Source organism: Pterocles gutturalis, unplaced genomic scaffold (genome assembly GCF_000699245.1).
Source record: "Pterocles gutturalis isolate BGI_N339 unplaced genomic scaffold, ASM69924v1 scaffold15041, whole genome shotgun sequence".
NCBI lineage: Eukaryota > Metazoa > Chordata > Aves > Pterocliformes > Pteroclidae > Pterocles > Pterocles gutturalis.
Window position 1 is genome coordinate 94438 of NW_010100705.1, and position 15320 is coordinate 109757.

The 15320-nt window shown below is 40.9% G+C and overlaps 1 protein-coding gene across 3 annotated transcripts in view; it reads right to left on the reverse strand.

Annotated features, from left to right (window-relative positions):
* The window catches only part of AMBRA1 (autophagy/beclin-1 regulator 1), a 124172-nt gene that overhangs the window by 79119 nt on the left and 29733 nt on the right, over window positions 1-15320 (reverse strand). For 2 of the 3 annotated variants that reach the window (XM_010080866.1, XM_010080858.1), the window contains 3 exons: window positions 14728-14910; window positions 1667-1747; window positions 1037-1137 (listed from right to left, as the gene is read on the reverse strand). In XM_010080866.1, the coding sequence (XP_010079168.1) occupies window positions 1037-1137; window positions 1667-1747; window positions 14728-14910 (365 nt within the window). The remainder of the gene's footprint in view (window positions 1-1036; window positions 1138-1666; window positions 1748-14727; window positions 14911-15320) is intronic. The other variant, XM_010080850.1, reaches the window with a different exon arrangement.

Here is a 15320-nt window from a genome sequence, read left to right on the forward strand (position 1 = left end):
CGTGCTTTGGAGGCCAGCCTTTGGCTGAGCTCTTCCTGCAACAATCCATGCACTCAAACCAAAATGTCCAAGGAGACAAAAGTCCAGGAGATGCCAGAAATCTGTTATCAAAGACAAGATCATTGCCATACTAAATCAGCCATGCAAAACCAACAACAGTTACACCCCAAAACAGTTGGGAAAACTCCAGTGAAGACTCTTATGAACAGGTTAGGGAAATCTTGTCCAAAATAGTCTAGGCATAGTTGATTGTGCCTTAGGATAAGTGTCATGCAGCCTCTTGAGAAACCTTTCAGCACTCCTTTCAGTGGTGGTCCTGTGATTACCAACACGAAGGAAGTGAACCACATCCCAACCTACCTATCCATACATCATCCCTTGTTCTCCCTCAAGCTCCAAGATGACTCCCCTGCACTGGGGTTAATTACAGAGCAACTCAGACCCAGTCAAAAAAGACCCACCCTCCAGATGTGTGTCATCTATAACCATGTCATTTATGAACCACTGGAGTACCATACTCCTCCTCTTCCCAAAACCTCCCTTCCCACCTCCGCCTGCCCTTTAAGGCTCCCAAATGCCTGTGTGCTGCATGTGGTGGCAGCTGAGTTTTTTTACTATGCACTTATTAAGATCCTAACTGAATCCCGCACTGCCTTGTGTGCGTCTTGCCAGCCGGAACATGAACAAGGCACCCTATAATTCAATTAGAAGGACCTGCAGCAAGCTGATCATTAGTCTGTCAGGTTGTTAAGTAAAAGACATCTAGGAATAGAGGAGGAAGTTAAACAAAGGGAGAAATGTTAACCACACCCCTCCCCAAGTCATGCATAGACTCCCATAGACATAATGGAAGTGTGGAATCTGCAATGCCCAAGCCCTTGAATGACAGCTTGCTACATCACTCCATCAGCCCTTTCTCCTGTTTCAGGCAACTTAACTAGAACCTCAGAATTTGGAACTGACCTTTCTTTTGCTCAGGTTCACAAAAAAATACCACTAATATATATGACTGCTGCAAACAAGGAAATCTCATTACCTGCCAAAACCCTGTTGACAGAGGAATGGGTGGCCAAGCCAGGCTGTCCCCGTTCATGGAAAATCCCAGCATAAGGCAAATACTCTGGCAGCAAGAAGCGTCTGCAAAACAAAGAGAGTGAGCTTACAGGGAGAAAGACATCCCAGTATACTACAGTCCTGGACAGCAACTGCAATTACGTTGAGCAAACATGACTCTATTCCAGCAGACTACAGGAGAGGGAAGGCTGGACTCCTCTGCTTAGCCAACCACTTCACTACTTCAAATTATCTATGTGGCTGTGAAGATCAGCATTAAGCAAATCCTTTACCTCCCACAATAGCTTCCTAATCTCAAAACTAGCACGTTGTACTAAGCATCTCCCATCAGATCCTTTTCTCCTCCTATTCTACCTACACACTGTAGCCCCAACCTGCAGGTAAGCAGCACTAAGACCATGCTGTCCTCCAAATGTTACAGGATGAGCTGATCATACTAACATGCCATCTGAGCAATCCCAGAAATTGCAAATCAAGAATACAGCAGCCTTATGAAAGAAAAGGAATCCATCTGAAAGCACCAGAGAACTGTACTGCAACTGGTACCTTCAAGAGTTCCACATCCTTTTACTCTTACATGTACAAGCCTTACCTTGGGACAAAGCGCCCCAGTGATGGTGCAGACATGCGGGCATTCCGGGGAGCTCGGTGCCTGGATCGGTCTCCATTGTCCCTTCAGCAAAAGAAAAAAAAAAAAACATCGTACATTAAAAATACTATGTAAGAAAGTATTCGCCAAGAAAAGAACAACCCAACAATGTCACCTAGTCATCCCAAATATGTCGCTGTGATTTAATGGTTCTCTTGCGCAAGTCATGTGCTTCTAATGTTCCAAATTCATACAACTTACTGCACCAAAGACTCCTGACAGTTTTACATATGGTTAGGCTAATGTCCACTTTCTTAATTGTTTGACAATGTTTCAAAAGTACCAACAGAACCACAGAGAGTCAACAAATCAATGTCAGCACATGAGCAAATGAACAAGAAACCTTTGAATTTGGACTGGGAGAGAAAAAGCAAGAATACCACAGTCCTAATGAGAACTTTCCATTAGTCAGATCTGTTAAGTTTCACTTTTTGATTCCCAGAAGTGCAGGCAAAAGAGCATAGTCTGTAGACTATTCTTTTGTGCTCCCTCCCTCAAGGTCCAGTTTAAGTGCCATCACAGTTTAATATAATCTCGCCTTCCACAAGCTTTTCCAGTGAAGTTATAAATGTTAGGCGGTACCAGACAAAACTGTACCTCCTCAAAAGCCTCTCATCCTGTTTCACAATAAATGGCTGGGCCTTAGGGAATAGGGGAAAGGATCTATAGCATCTATTGTCTTATGGCAGACACAGGAAAGTCTTATTCCCCAGGAGGTCAGGGCAACACTGAATGGGTTACCCAGAGCAGCTGTGGAGTTGCCATCCTTGGAAGTCTCAAGACAGGATCTAGACAAAGACATGGCTGACCCAGTCTGATTTTGGCAATAACAACCCTACAACAAGCAGGAGGCTAAACTGAAGGACCTCCAGAATACCCAGCAAACAAAATTCCTGACACTGCATTCATAAGTGACAATAGGACCTGTAACTGTACAACACTAAAACTCCAAGGAAAATAATGAGACTCCACCAGTGACTCTGGAGTTCTGAAACAGACCTCCGCAGTGCTTTATTCTCAATTCAGAAATTTACTTTTTGCATGACTTTGCACAAGCAGCAAGTCTGTTCTCCCCAGATTCAGGATCCCCATCTGTAATTGCAGCCCTACTTGTGTCCTTCACAGGCAGATGTAGGGAGAATATTACTTGCAGAGCTTTGGAATCACTAGGAAACTAAATACTCCTTATGCAACACACTAGCAGCACATTCCTAACCCACTCCAGCAAGCTGTGCATTTTATAATTTTTTTGTTTTGCTTTTTTAAAGTCAGTGAGCAAGAAACGTGGGCCGAGAAGAGAGTCCATTACGTGGTTGTTTCCCACACACTTGAGGAACCAGGAACACAAGAGCAGAGGTTGTTCTGCAAAGCTTGTTAGCATTTCAAGCTATTTCACCAAAACCAAATTTAAATCAAAGCTCAGAGCTTCCATTTCTCCTCCCACTGCAGAGGCAGCATTTGCAGTTCATAGCCAAAGCCGCACCTCACCCTGAGGTTTCTGTGTAACCAGCAGGGTTCCTGAAATCAGCACAATAAAAGCTGCTGCTCTTCTTTTATCAGAGACCTATTAAGATGTGGATCAATAACAGAAGGAATCCTACAAACTCAAGTGCTGACATATCAGCTTTTCCTGCTAAAGAGAAAAGGCCAAAGGGAAAAAGAAGTGCCATATTCCACATCTTGCCACACACAGTAAGAACCAGTGAAAGTCAGACAAGAAATACACTTTTAAAAAGTCCCTGTAGCAGTTTTTGAAACAACACTGATATGCAGCCCTGGGAGAAAAGCAGCAGAACGGTTTCTAGGGTTTGCATTTGCTTTGCACATATACTAGAATTATAAGATGCTTTTGAAAGGGACAAATATCAGCAAGAAGAAGAACAGCAGGACTACACCCCATAGAACTCTCCAGTTGAAGAGAATCTCTACAGCAGGTTTCAAAAGGAATGAGGAATTAGTTCCAGAAACCAAAAGAAAATAAAGGTGCAAAGTCTCCTACAGTCCAAATCGAGACCTAAAGCAATTAATTGTTCAAGTTTTTCAAAATGCCACTAACCAATGCTCTTAACATCCACAAAAATATTTTAGGACACAAGTTTTCTAATCAACAAGATTTTCTGATGTGAGAACTCCATCCTGTATTCTCCCATTCACTGTGCATACAACCGTCCCTCAATGCAAAAAGCCTAAAAGGGAAAAAAAATAGACTAGACTTTTCTTCAGCTTTCACCATGACAGACACAACCTCTACTAATTCAAGAGACAGAAATCTATCTTTAACATCCCCATTTAAAAAAAAAAATAAATATCACACCCCAACTGCCACTGCCCTATAACTTAAACAGTAGAACTGGGAATGAGAAACAGTAACTATCCTCTCAGAATGCCAGAATTCTTATTTAGTATAATGGAAGGGTGAGATATACTCCCCTGTGCTAAAGAGGAATACTACTAAACATTACTCTGAATCACTAATTTACAGAGTCATTTTAATCTAAACTTCCATGCTCAACTCTATGCAAAAGCATTTTTAAGCATCTAGTGCTGAAAAGCTCAGACAGCTGATATTACCCCAGTGCCAGCTGAAGATTTATTTCTGCACCTTCCAAAAAGGAAAATTAAAAAACCCCTACAGATCAGTGAAGATGGGTGACACTTTGTGTTATTTCTGTACCACATACAGCCTGCTGACAGAGGGAGGAGAGCAGATGTTAGCACGACTGCGGTGCCAGCGTGAAGCACTCCAGCAAGAAATGAAAAGTTTACAAAGTTCTCTAAAGCCCCGATGAAGATCTAATGCTCTACTTTCGATTTAGTGTCAACTACCTACAGACTCATTAGCTAATGATTTGCAGTGGATGGTTTAATTAACATAACCTGCAAAAGTGGATCCCTCAGAGTGTGTGTGTCTACATAAAAAAAGCCTCTTCTGTAAAGCAACTCAATAACGTTGCAGAAGTAAATGAAACAAAAATGTGCCACACCAAGTGCTGTAAGAGGGCTAAAGAGGTGTCCTGCAATGCCCTTTGTTTTAAGTGCACCAGCAAACAGGAGCAGCACAGGGGAACTTCTGCAGGGAAAAAATAATAATGAAAGAACTCAGCAATCCATTGAGCAAGATGCAGGGAAAGAATCAGAAGTAATCAGTGTGTAAGGTGACAAGGGAAACTTAATACTGTAATTATTAACAGACTAATTTGTCTCAGGAGGAAAACGGCAAGAACCAACAAATGGTCAAAACAACTTTAAGGGTCTGGCTCAGAATTCAGGTTATTCATAACTTGTTCAGATACCCGTGCGGGACAAATCAAAACAGCAATACGGAGAATAAGAGTTGGTAGGGGAAAAACAGCATTAACACTAACACAGAATGGCGCAGGAAAAGAAAGCAATTCCCAAGCATTCAGGAGATTCATGGGCCTTTAACAGGGCATAAATAGGATGAAAGTTTATCCTAAACTGGGCAAGACAGTCAAATCTCCTTGGATTTTTCTGCTATTGTTTTGTTTCCTTGGTGAGAGAAAAGTTGACCAATAAATATAATGGAGCAGCAATGCTGGCTCTGAAAACAGAGATGGAGATGAAAAAATTTGCATCCTAAAGTTTGGAAGAAAAGGCATTCTTTTTCATCTGGTAACTTGGCTACCGCACTAATAACTGAGTGGATACAGAAGATAGTCAAGACTGTCAGAAAGGAAAAGAGCCCATGTTCTGCTTTTCTATCTTGGCAAGAATTCTCTTTAATATTTAGAGATTGTTGTATCAGGAAGTGAAATTAACCACACAGCATGGGATTTCTAATGCAATCTGTTGGCCTAACTGTTCCCATTGTAGTCAATATTAAAACTCCCACTGACTACACTGCCAATAGAATTAGGTCAACAATGACCATTTTGAAAAGCCTTTTAATTACCAGAGCCAGCACCAGTAAGCCATGCAAGTTCATAAGAATCAAATTATATCAGACCATGCCAATTGTTCCATATTTTCAGCATTTTATCATGTTTCATGCGATCCAATTTAAAATGTTCAATCAATTTCCCTTGCTGAGGTTAGACACTTACATACAATAGAAATGCTAAATAATTGGTTAAGTAGCATCTACTAATATCCTTAAGGGCTGGCACTGGATTCAGTTGCACGACCTTGATGTAACAGAAAAAAACAATCACATTTTCTCGGTACTTCAAACATTAAGTATCTCCACTTACTTGCTATCAATTTTTTAAGACTGCAGGAGGCTACTTCAAAGGAGATAGCACAGAGGGCAGGAGTAGCACAAAGTAAAAAGTGTAAGAGCAGCACAAAGATCATATCAGGAGCTCAGAGGAAGTTATCAGAAAATGCAAACTTATATGGCTTTAGAGGTTGGTCAAGTCTGACTCCAGGTCCCCAAAAGAGGATACCTGGAAGATGTCAATTTAAACTGGTTGTACCAAAGAAGAACCAGATCCTGAAATCTTGCAATTCACTTCACAGGATTCGCTGCTGATTTAGATCAAAAGAGATGACATAAGATCACCAGCAAACTGGGACATAAGAACGTATTTGATCACTTTCTAGCACCATCCTGACAAGTACGGGACATACAGCGTTGGGTATGCTATGAAAGTTACCTGCTAGCTTTACAACTGAGGTGCAGCAAATACCAGAAAATGTTAAAACTTTAGGTTTTCTTCACTCTGATCCCGCAAAGATCCTGACCATCTCCTACAAATGAAGTTGGAGAAAAAATGGGAGTGTTTCTAGGAAATAAGCCTCTCAAAATAGAGAGGTAAACACAAAATAAATAAAACTTTGAGATTCTGAATATTTCAGTGAGATACAGGTATTCTAGAAGACAAAAGGAAAAGCCATATTGCAAGTCGGTAGTAATTCTGCAGAGAGACATAGTAGCTGAACTAACATCTCCTGGATCCATAGGACTAGTCTCAAAAAATACAAGTTCCATCCAGCATACACTACTTTACTCACAGTCCTTAAGTCTCAGAGAAGTTGTAAACTCAACCCAGGAAAAGGGACCACTCTACTTACGGCTTTGAGGAGAAAGGTATCTCGCCTAAAACCAGGATTATGTTTAAGAGAAAAAATTCAAGACAACTGACTTATCTCCGAGCAGAGACTTTTTTCCGCAAGTAGATAAAAATAAGCAAGTGAGAAGCACTGGTCCTATCCAAAAGGGTACAAGCCTTGACGTCCATAGACATTAAAATGTCAAAAACACAGATTTAAAAGAATATACATAATCTGGTAAAATTGAAAGGTATAAATATAAATTTATCTACCCATCCTTGAAGGATATGACCACTACTGAAGGAGAAGTACTTAAGGCAGAACAGAAGGACACAACAAGAAACAAGGAAATTTAAGTAAAAAGTAGCATCTGCTACACGAAAAGCCTTTCCTGGCACTGAAGTTATTAGGACCATGGAGCAAACTCCCAAGGATAACACTGGAAACCAAAATCAAAGAATAAAAATATTAAAGAAAACGCAAAAGGCAATGTTGCCCAGCTGGAGAGACAGAAGCTAGAAGAATAGATTTTTAACACAGCTACTTAACAGAGTAATCAATAAAGAAGTTAGGTAAGTCATCCAAGACATGCTGCCTTTCCATCTTCCCATGTTCTTCTGAAGGCTAAAATGACAGTCTTTCACTAGCAGCTTTTTTCAAAGGAACACCAGGGAAAACTATACCTATTTATCAGATAAAGCTTCCTATAGAACAGCAGACTGTTGGAGTTACTAATGGCTCCCCTGACCAGGGGGGAACAAACCCCCCAGCCTTGATTACCTCTCAGAGGGCTGTTCAGGGGAAAATGTATTTACAAGATTAAAAATGGCACTTCAGAAGATCAAGTGTTTCAGAGAAGCATCACATAAGAGAGGATTTATCACCTGGTCAAGAGAAGCAGCAGCACTTGCCCATTAAATGTCGAGGATTAATTGCTTCAGAGAAAGACTGATTTGGAACCAGAATGAAGCACTCTTATCGAGGCACAGTAGCAGTATCCAGTTGTCTCTATTTTAATCACCTCACTATGTGGTGGACTCACAAACTGATGACATGTTTTAGAATAAGACTGATACACTCCATAGCTGCAGTGAATCACTGGAAAACAGAAACAGAGGCCAGACGAAGACAGAGAATCCCCACTCCCCAGCCTAGACCTGGCAAACGAGTATTAAGGAAACCACTGTACTCAGTGATTTATAAAAAAACAGGGCATCCAGCACTACAACTACCCTTCCTTTGAGACACCTTAATTACCCTTCTTCAAACAGACATCCAAACATGAGAATGACCAGGGACAACGTCACTATGGCTATTTCTAATCACTTGTTAACTTCACAACCGGTGGTCATTGAGCACAGTTCATGGCACAAACATACAACTGGCTGCCCCACCAAGCTTCTGTCAAAAATAAGCACCAACTTTTTCTTTCTTTTTTTTTTTGTTAAATATATTGCACTGTTATGCCAGTGCTCTTCAAAGGGAAACAGAAATGAAAACAAAACTGCACAAACAACGCTAATCAGTTAGACCTACAGTTTTGAAGAACGCTAACCACCGCCTGCTCTGCGTGGCCAGCAACAAACTAATAACAGCTTGCTTCTTAATCACTCTCATTAACACCTGACGTCACCTACTAGGTGACCTAGTTTGTCTTAAGAGTTTCACAGACACAAAATAAAAGCAAAAGGAAAACAATGAACACAGTTCATAAGGAGCAGAAAAACTCAGATGTACCATCTTGATATCAAAGCTGTTTCTACAAGCCCAGACAACCCCAGTATGGAACATGATGTGAGCTTTTCTGGCAACTGTCATCTTTCAAAAGGCACTCATTCTTTCCCTGCTCCACTATGAAGACACTTGCCTTGCTGGAATGTGACTTCATGGTAAAACAACATTATGCAGGAGAGGTTAGCAATATCCTGCAGTACTGCTGCAAGGAAATAGTCATTGCCTGTCACTGCATCCAGGCGGTATTATTAGACATTAAGACCAAGATAAAGGGAATATAAAAGACTGCCACAAAAGATAAAGACAAAAAGAACAGGGAAAATTAAGCTGCAGGCTACTATGAGTAGATCACAAGCCAAGCTAAAACTCTCACTAATCCTTTAAAAATGAAGTTCAAAGAGTAGATTCATCATCATTCCCATTCATCAAAGACTTGTTAGCATTCTTAGCCTGCAACTGTGTTTAAGATGATGAATATAATTAACGGGAATTGCTGTATATCTGGAAGACACATCCCAGTGCTAGCTGCTCCAGAAACCTGTAACAGAGAGGAAAAACAAAACAAAACAAAAGAAAGTGACCAAGTTCCACAAAATTCAGGTCTGCCTTGAAAGCCAGTTTTGAGAAAGCTCACCTTCATAAAAAACAATGACACTGAGCCATATGAGCCAAGAAACAGAAGCAGAGGAAACAGCATCAAAAGCACAGATAAAGGGGCTCTGGGAAGAAAACAACAAAGGCAGGTACATACAACAAATAGCAATCGTGCTTTTAATATCTTTATCTGAACTCAAAAAACAAATTGACAACAAGATTACTATTCACAGCTGCTCAAGTAAGAGAGAGAGACAACAAACTGTCCCATCTAAGACTTCCAGAAAGAAATTACTGCTTTTCCGCAGTATACTAATGTGTTATGGATCCCAAAAGTCCACTTTCATTGGCATTTAAGTGACCTGAAGAGCCCATACAGATCCTTACATGTCCTACCATGTCTTTCGTTAACCTCAAATTTAAACATCAGGATGGTCAGGAGAAAAATGAAAAAACACAGCCTAATTGCTTTAAGAAACCTTGCAGTTCAGACATGCTACCTTTCAACCACTACACCAAAACACTACCACTGATCAAGTCATCTCTCCTACCCACCTTCACTATGCCCTATCAAAACTTAGCACTTGGCATCCCATCCATCCTGAGGCATCAGCTGAAGCTATAGTCACCCTACAGAGTGAACCTCTTTCCTTACCTCTGGGATTCCCTATGCTTCCCTCTCCACAATGACAGAACTTGTCTCACTGTTCTGGAGCTGTAGATTAAAAGCTCTGTACTTATTTCAAGTGTCACCAAAAACTTTAGCCATTTCAATCTCTCCTTTCTCCTGCCAAGAAAACCTGGCTCCTATTTGAAGCAGTTTCTTTTGCAGAAGTTGAACGTTGTCGCAGGAAAGAAAAAAACACTCTGAAATACAGGAACGCACAGTGAACAGCTGGGAAGGAGGGGAGTAAAGACCAAGACTGGCTGTACAAAGAGTCTGAGTTCTACCCGTCCGCTCTTACTAGCTGATGTGTAAGGGAATACAGCAGGTGCATTGTGAATTGATTGCATTTCTGCAGGTTAGTGTTCCCATTGCTCTGTGTCTCTAGTAAGCAATGACATAGAGTCAGACTGAAAAGGTAGAGACTGGATTTAAACATGAGCATGGAATTTCTTCACAAGGTTAAGGAAGAAGTTATTCAGTAATGGGTAATCTCCAACCTCTCTCTCCCCTCAAACTTTCCAAAATCTCTGTCTCATCCACTAAGCAAACCAGATTATTATTCTCACCTAAGCAAACCAGATTATTATTCTCACCAAGACACACAACTCCCTCCCCAAAACCCGCTTCCACCATTCCACTTGAGAAGCAATAGGGAGAACGGAATGCAAACCCAAACCCACTGCACAAGTGCACACTACCGAGTAACCACACTGCCAGAGCCATCCTCTTCCCTTCTCTCTCTCATTGCATAATGTTAGTTCAGACACAATTGCTTCCAGTCAGTTCCTAATCAATATTTTCAAGTACCAAAGCACAAGTCAATGTTCTTAAAGAAGCTAACAAGAAGAGATGCTTTAAATGAAGACACTCCAAAAGAAGGGTGATTGCCTGGATATCTCACATGAATGTCTAATCAGCTGTCCACCTGAGAAACCACAAGTCTTGGTCCAGAACATGTCTTAAACAAAAGGATTTTAAGTTGACAAATAAAGCCAATTAATGTCACCCTGAATCTTGTAAGCTTTCTGTAAGTGACGACATCACCTCTGCAAAGCAAGAGCCTGCGTCTGTAACGCCAGAATGCCCATTTTGGTCTCGGTAAAACAGTGCCTACAGTGCTCATATTCTCTTGCCTGTGTCCTCAGTGGTGTCTCAAAAGAAATAAAAAAAGGTAAGGTACCAAAACATGATTTCAGGCCTATGAGGTAAAGCCCTTCTTGCTGTACAGACACAATAAAGGCCTTCCTAGTCTGAGACAATGGCACAACTGAATGGATCCGCCCCAGCACAGATCCACCTAGGAGGAAGAAAAAAAAGGAGAGGATAGAAAGGGGAAAAGCTGCAGACATTTAAAACAGTGTAACCTCCAAGCTCCTTCATATCTATATTCTACCAGGCAGCCCACTCTCAAAAGCAGACAGAAGAGTCAGCCACAGTTACACCTTTAGCCTTGGCTTGAAAGCCTTTATAGAACTGTAGTGAAGGATTTGAGCAAGGCTTTCAGACAGTGAGGTGGTGCTCTGTCCTATATATCTGCTTTTCAGCCTGACAGATAAAACGAACCTGTATTTGTTCCCACGCTTACCGCAGACAAAAAGGGACATAGATGGACAGAATTCATCTGCAGAAACACCTTCACATTCCCATTATGATGACAGATTTAGAATTACACATGAAAAAAAAATTAGCTTGTGCTATCTGAGGAGTCCTAGAAGCATCACCCACAGTCTCCAGCATCAGACTTGTTCTAAAGGAAGTCTCTAGAAGAGACCCAGTCCAACTTGTTGAAGAAGTCAAAAGAAAAGATAGCTTAGCTCTAAAAATCTAAATTCACTACATGATTCAAACAGAAGACACTCAAAAAACACCTTGAAGTCAGAAAGTTCAACATCTATGACTTGTCTATAATATTCTATTTTTAACAGTTATTCTGGAAGACTAAAGCAATGTCATTCTCCATTCAGAGATTCTTGTCCCAGAATACAAGAAGCCTTTTCATTTTATCTTAGGATTCTGCTAAAGCTAACCTTAAAACCCACTCATATCAATTTATCTGTTAATAACCTAATATTACAATCTGTATATATACTACAAACTGTATTAAATGCTTTCATGCAGACATGACTAAGTTTACAGTTGTCAGTTGTATTCAACAAGCAGTAAGATGACAACAGTGACAGGTTAAACACAAGCTGTGCCTGTAGAGAGATAACATCTTATTACACAAAATAACACAGGTGTAGCTCATTTCTCTCTCCTCTCCATAAAAGCTGGTGTAATAGATGGAAACTACTAATACCTATAAAACCCACTCTACTTCACATTCCTAGACCAACACTACTGCTATTGCTATCACAAACCAAATGTATTTATGAATAATTCAAATGAGATTCTGGAGAAATGACATGGAGAGAATGACACCATTAGACTGACACACAGGAGGAGAGGGTCTAGCTTAAATTTAGAGGGAGGCCATATGCACACAAACAGTGCAGAGGCCAAGTTTTTCATGCGTCTTACTAGGCCACTAGGTAAGCAAAGCTGAAAAGTTACAATAATGAATCTTAGAGGAGAACAAACCTCAGAACCCCCAAAAGATGAGAGCCAAGGAAGGCTAGTCTCCCAGGCACCCTGCACAAGCACAGGGTTCACTCCTTGCCCAGAGCTCTATGTATAGTAAAACCAACTGGGGTTTAATGCCCCCTACATCTTTCTCCTGATCTCCAGGAAAATGAAAGAAGAGAGAATATATATACCAATTACATTAACCAGTTTAGAAAGATAAAGCTTCAAGGCAATTTGCTATGGCTTTTACGTTAAAAAAAATTCCCTGGATTCCAGGAAAAAAGCATTAGCTGCAGACAGCTAGACATAGTAGCAACTCCCTGTCCTATATCAGATCTGGAAAAGCAGGGAAGCCAGAGCATATAGATCAGGGCAAGAAAGAAATACACGAAGAAATACACAACTCTGCTCAGGTGAGCAAGCAAAGAAGGCAGGATAAAGGAATCAAAAGGAGAAGCAAGAATTCCACGTAAGAGATTTCACTGTGAAGCATCAGCAGAAAAAAAAATCAAATGAGTCATGAGACAAGTTCCAGCTCTAAGGACCTCTGCATAGCAGGTCCCCTAATCAGCCAGGAGAAATAATGAAGTAGAGAAGGAAAAAGACAGCATGTCTTGAATGCACAGACCAGAATTCAATATGAAATATTCAACCAACAAATTCAGTCGCTACACAGTAAGGAATAAACACTTCTTTTTGCTCAATATGAAATGAAAGAAAACCTTAGCATGGATGATCGAACTGCTTCCCTGACTGGGTGCTCTTACTGCTGTGAACACTATCTGCAGGGGAACACACTTCTCTGCAGGCATTTGCCTGGCTCTGTGAATGAAGAACTTTCCAGCTTTTCTTTTCCCAGTAGAACAAACTGCCCCAGACAAATTAAATGGAATAATGGAAATATTAAGGTCTATGCTTGCGATGCACCCGCCTCACAAAATAGGCCCAGCAGCTACCATATTTCTGCTCTTCCAGATCACAAAGCTGCTTGGGAAAAGCTACTAGGCAGTGACTCTTCTGCATTATCTCCCTTCATTTACATCTTACACCATCAAGGCCACAATGACAGGGGAAGACATTCACTCACCCTGTACTTCTGAATATTTAATTGCTGGAGCATGAAATGACAGCTTCACAGAACAACGGAAAGGAAAGGGAAAAAGAAGTCTACCACCACTTTAAAAGTCAGAAAGGGATTACTATCTTGCTTTTCTGGGAATAGCTAGTATTACCAGTGTCCTTCATCAAGGGACTTCACCCTAACACAGAGGATATGGAGCTGTAACAACATGCCATCTCAAGTATGTGCCACTGCAGCAAGTGAACATGAAAGTTATGATACAAGCAAAGTGGACAGCATCCTCTGCTGGCAGCAGCAACATAAAAGCCCAGATTTTTGAGGAGTTCACAGCTCCCATCAAATGTACCACCCTACTACACTACCACTGTAGACTACTTCTATGACCGTGCTCAGAATCATCCTATGTTTTAATCACAATATACACAAAAGGGAAAAAAAATAAAATCAGTGAAATACTTAAAGTATCCAGGGAAAATCCTATAGTTAAAAGGAAATGATTGAACACAGACTAGAAAGGTCATATTCTCTTTTATGCTAAAATGGATTTTAATCTAAATTCCTGAGCTTTTGGTCCCCATGCCATCCAAACAACCCATTACTATACTTCCATTTATTGGAAAGGGTTTGCAACAAATTTGTTTGCTGGGATTACACTGGGTATAACTAGAAGTCCAAAAGCAGACTCTGCAGAGCAGACTTTAAATCTGGAGAACTGTCAGGAGACAGTTGTCAGGAGAACCAATGAGAAGGAAATAACAGTGGCTTACAGGAGTGCTCTTCTAAGGTTTGGATGCAGAGTCATTCCTCACTTTGACACAAGAGGCCATTTACTCTCCTTACAGGAAACTAAGCCTTAACGCAGACTGACAATCACCAAGTCTTCCAAAAAAACAAACCCAGGAACTTCGGATAATTTGACAAAGTTGTACAGATAGAGCAAGTAAAAGCAATGCTTGGCTGTCTCCTACAGCCTTAGACCAAAGAACTAAGTCCTGCAATGCCTCTTAGTGGTTCCTGTTCTGTCTCAAGATTTGACAGCTCTAATAAACTTCTGGCTCCCCATCTGTTCTGTGGGAGAAAAAGATTTTCCTTTTCTTTATTTAACCAGTCTTTTAAATCTGGCTGAGATAGCCTGATATGTTGAAGGTAGCCTAAAGCATCCTTAATTTTCATAACAGAATTGACAAGACCCATTTGTAGCAATCACTGTTCTAATTATTGATTGAATGACTTAACGTGTTCCTACAGGAAGCCTGAGATGGCTTTGATTGGCAAACAGTAGGAAGCCACAAAGCAGTCTTGTGCTGACAACAGACTCAAGAAAGAGGGCAAGGTAGCATGCACACTCACTCAAAATCTTCAAATTCCAGATCATTTCCCTCTACAGATGGGCTTGAATTCTCTGAAGTGGAAGAAGAGGAGGAGGAAGAGCGAAGACGGTTTTGTTGGTATCGCATAGAGCGTTGTCGAATACTGTCCCTCCGGGAAAGGTACTGGATCATCCTCTGAGCATAATATGCAGCTGGAGACAACCTGAGCAAGAGAGAGACATACAGACACTTGTTACGCAAGTATACAATGACACCCAGTCTGATTTTTCCTTTTGAGCTCCAAGTACCAAGACAGTAACAGCCATATCACAAAATTAGCTGTTTGCATTTTATCTGCGAGTAAGACTGAGTAAATAAAGCAAGCAAGTAGAAGTCATTTTCCCTTTACACGCTACACTCTCACGTGATTCCCTTGTTGTGCAAACACAAGCACTACACTGTATCTATAGTGAAAACGCTCATCCACAGCACAGAGAAGTTTGCTTCTCAGGACTCTTTGGAGCTCATTGTTTCATTTATTACCACTTCACACAACTAACCCCAGCAAGCATGCCTGGTAAGAATCAAGCCCACTCCCAATATGAAGTCTCCTTGCAATGCCAAACAGCAGGA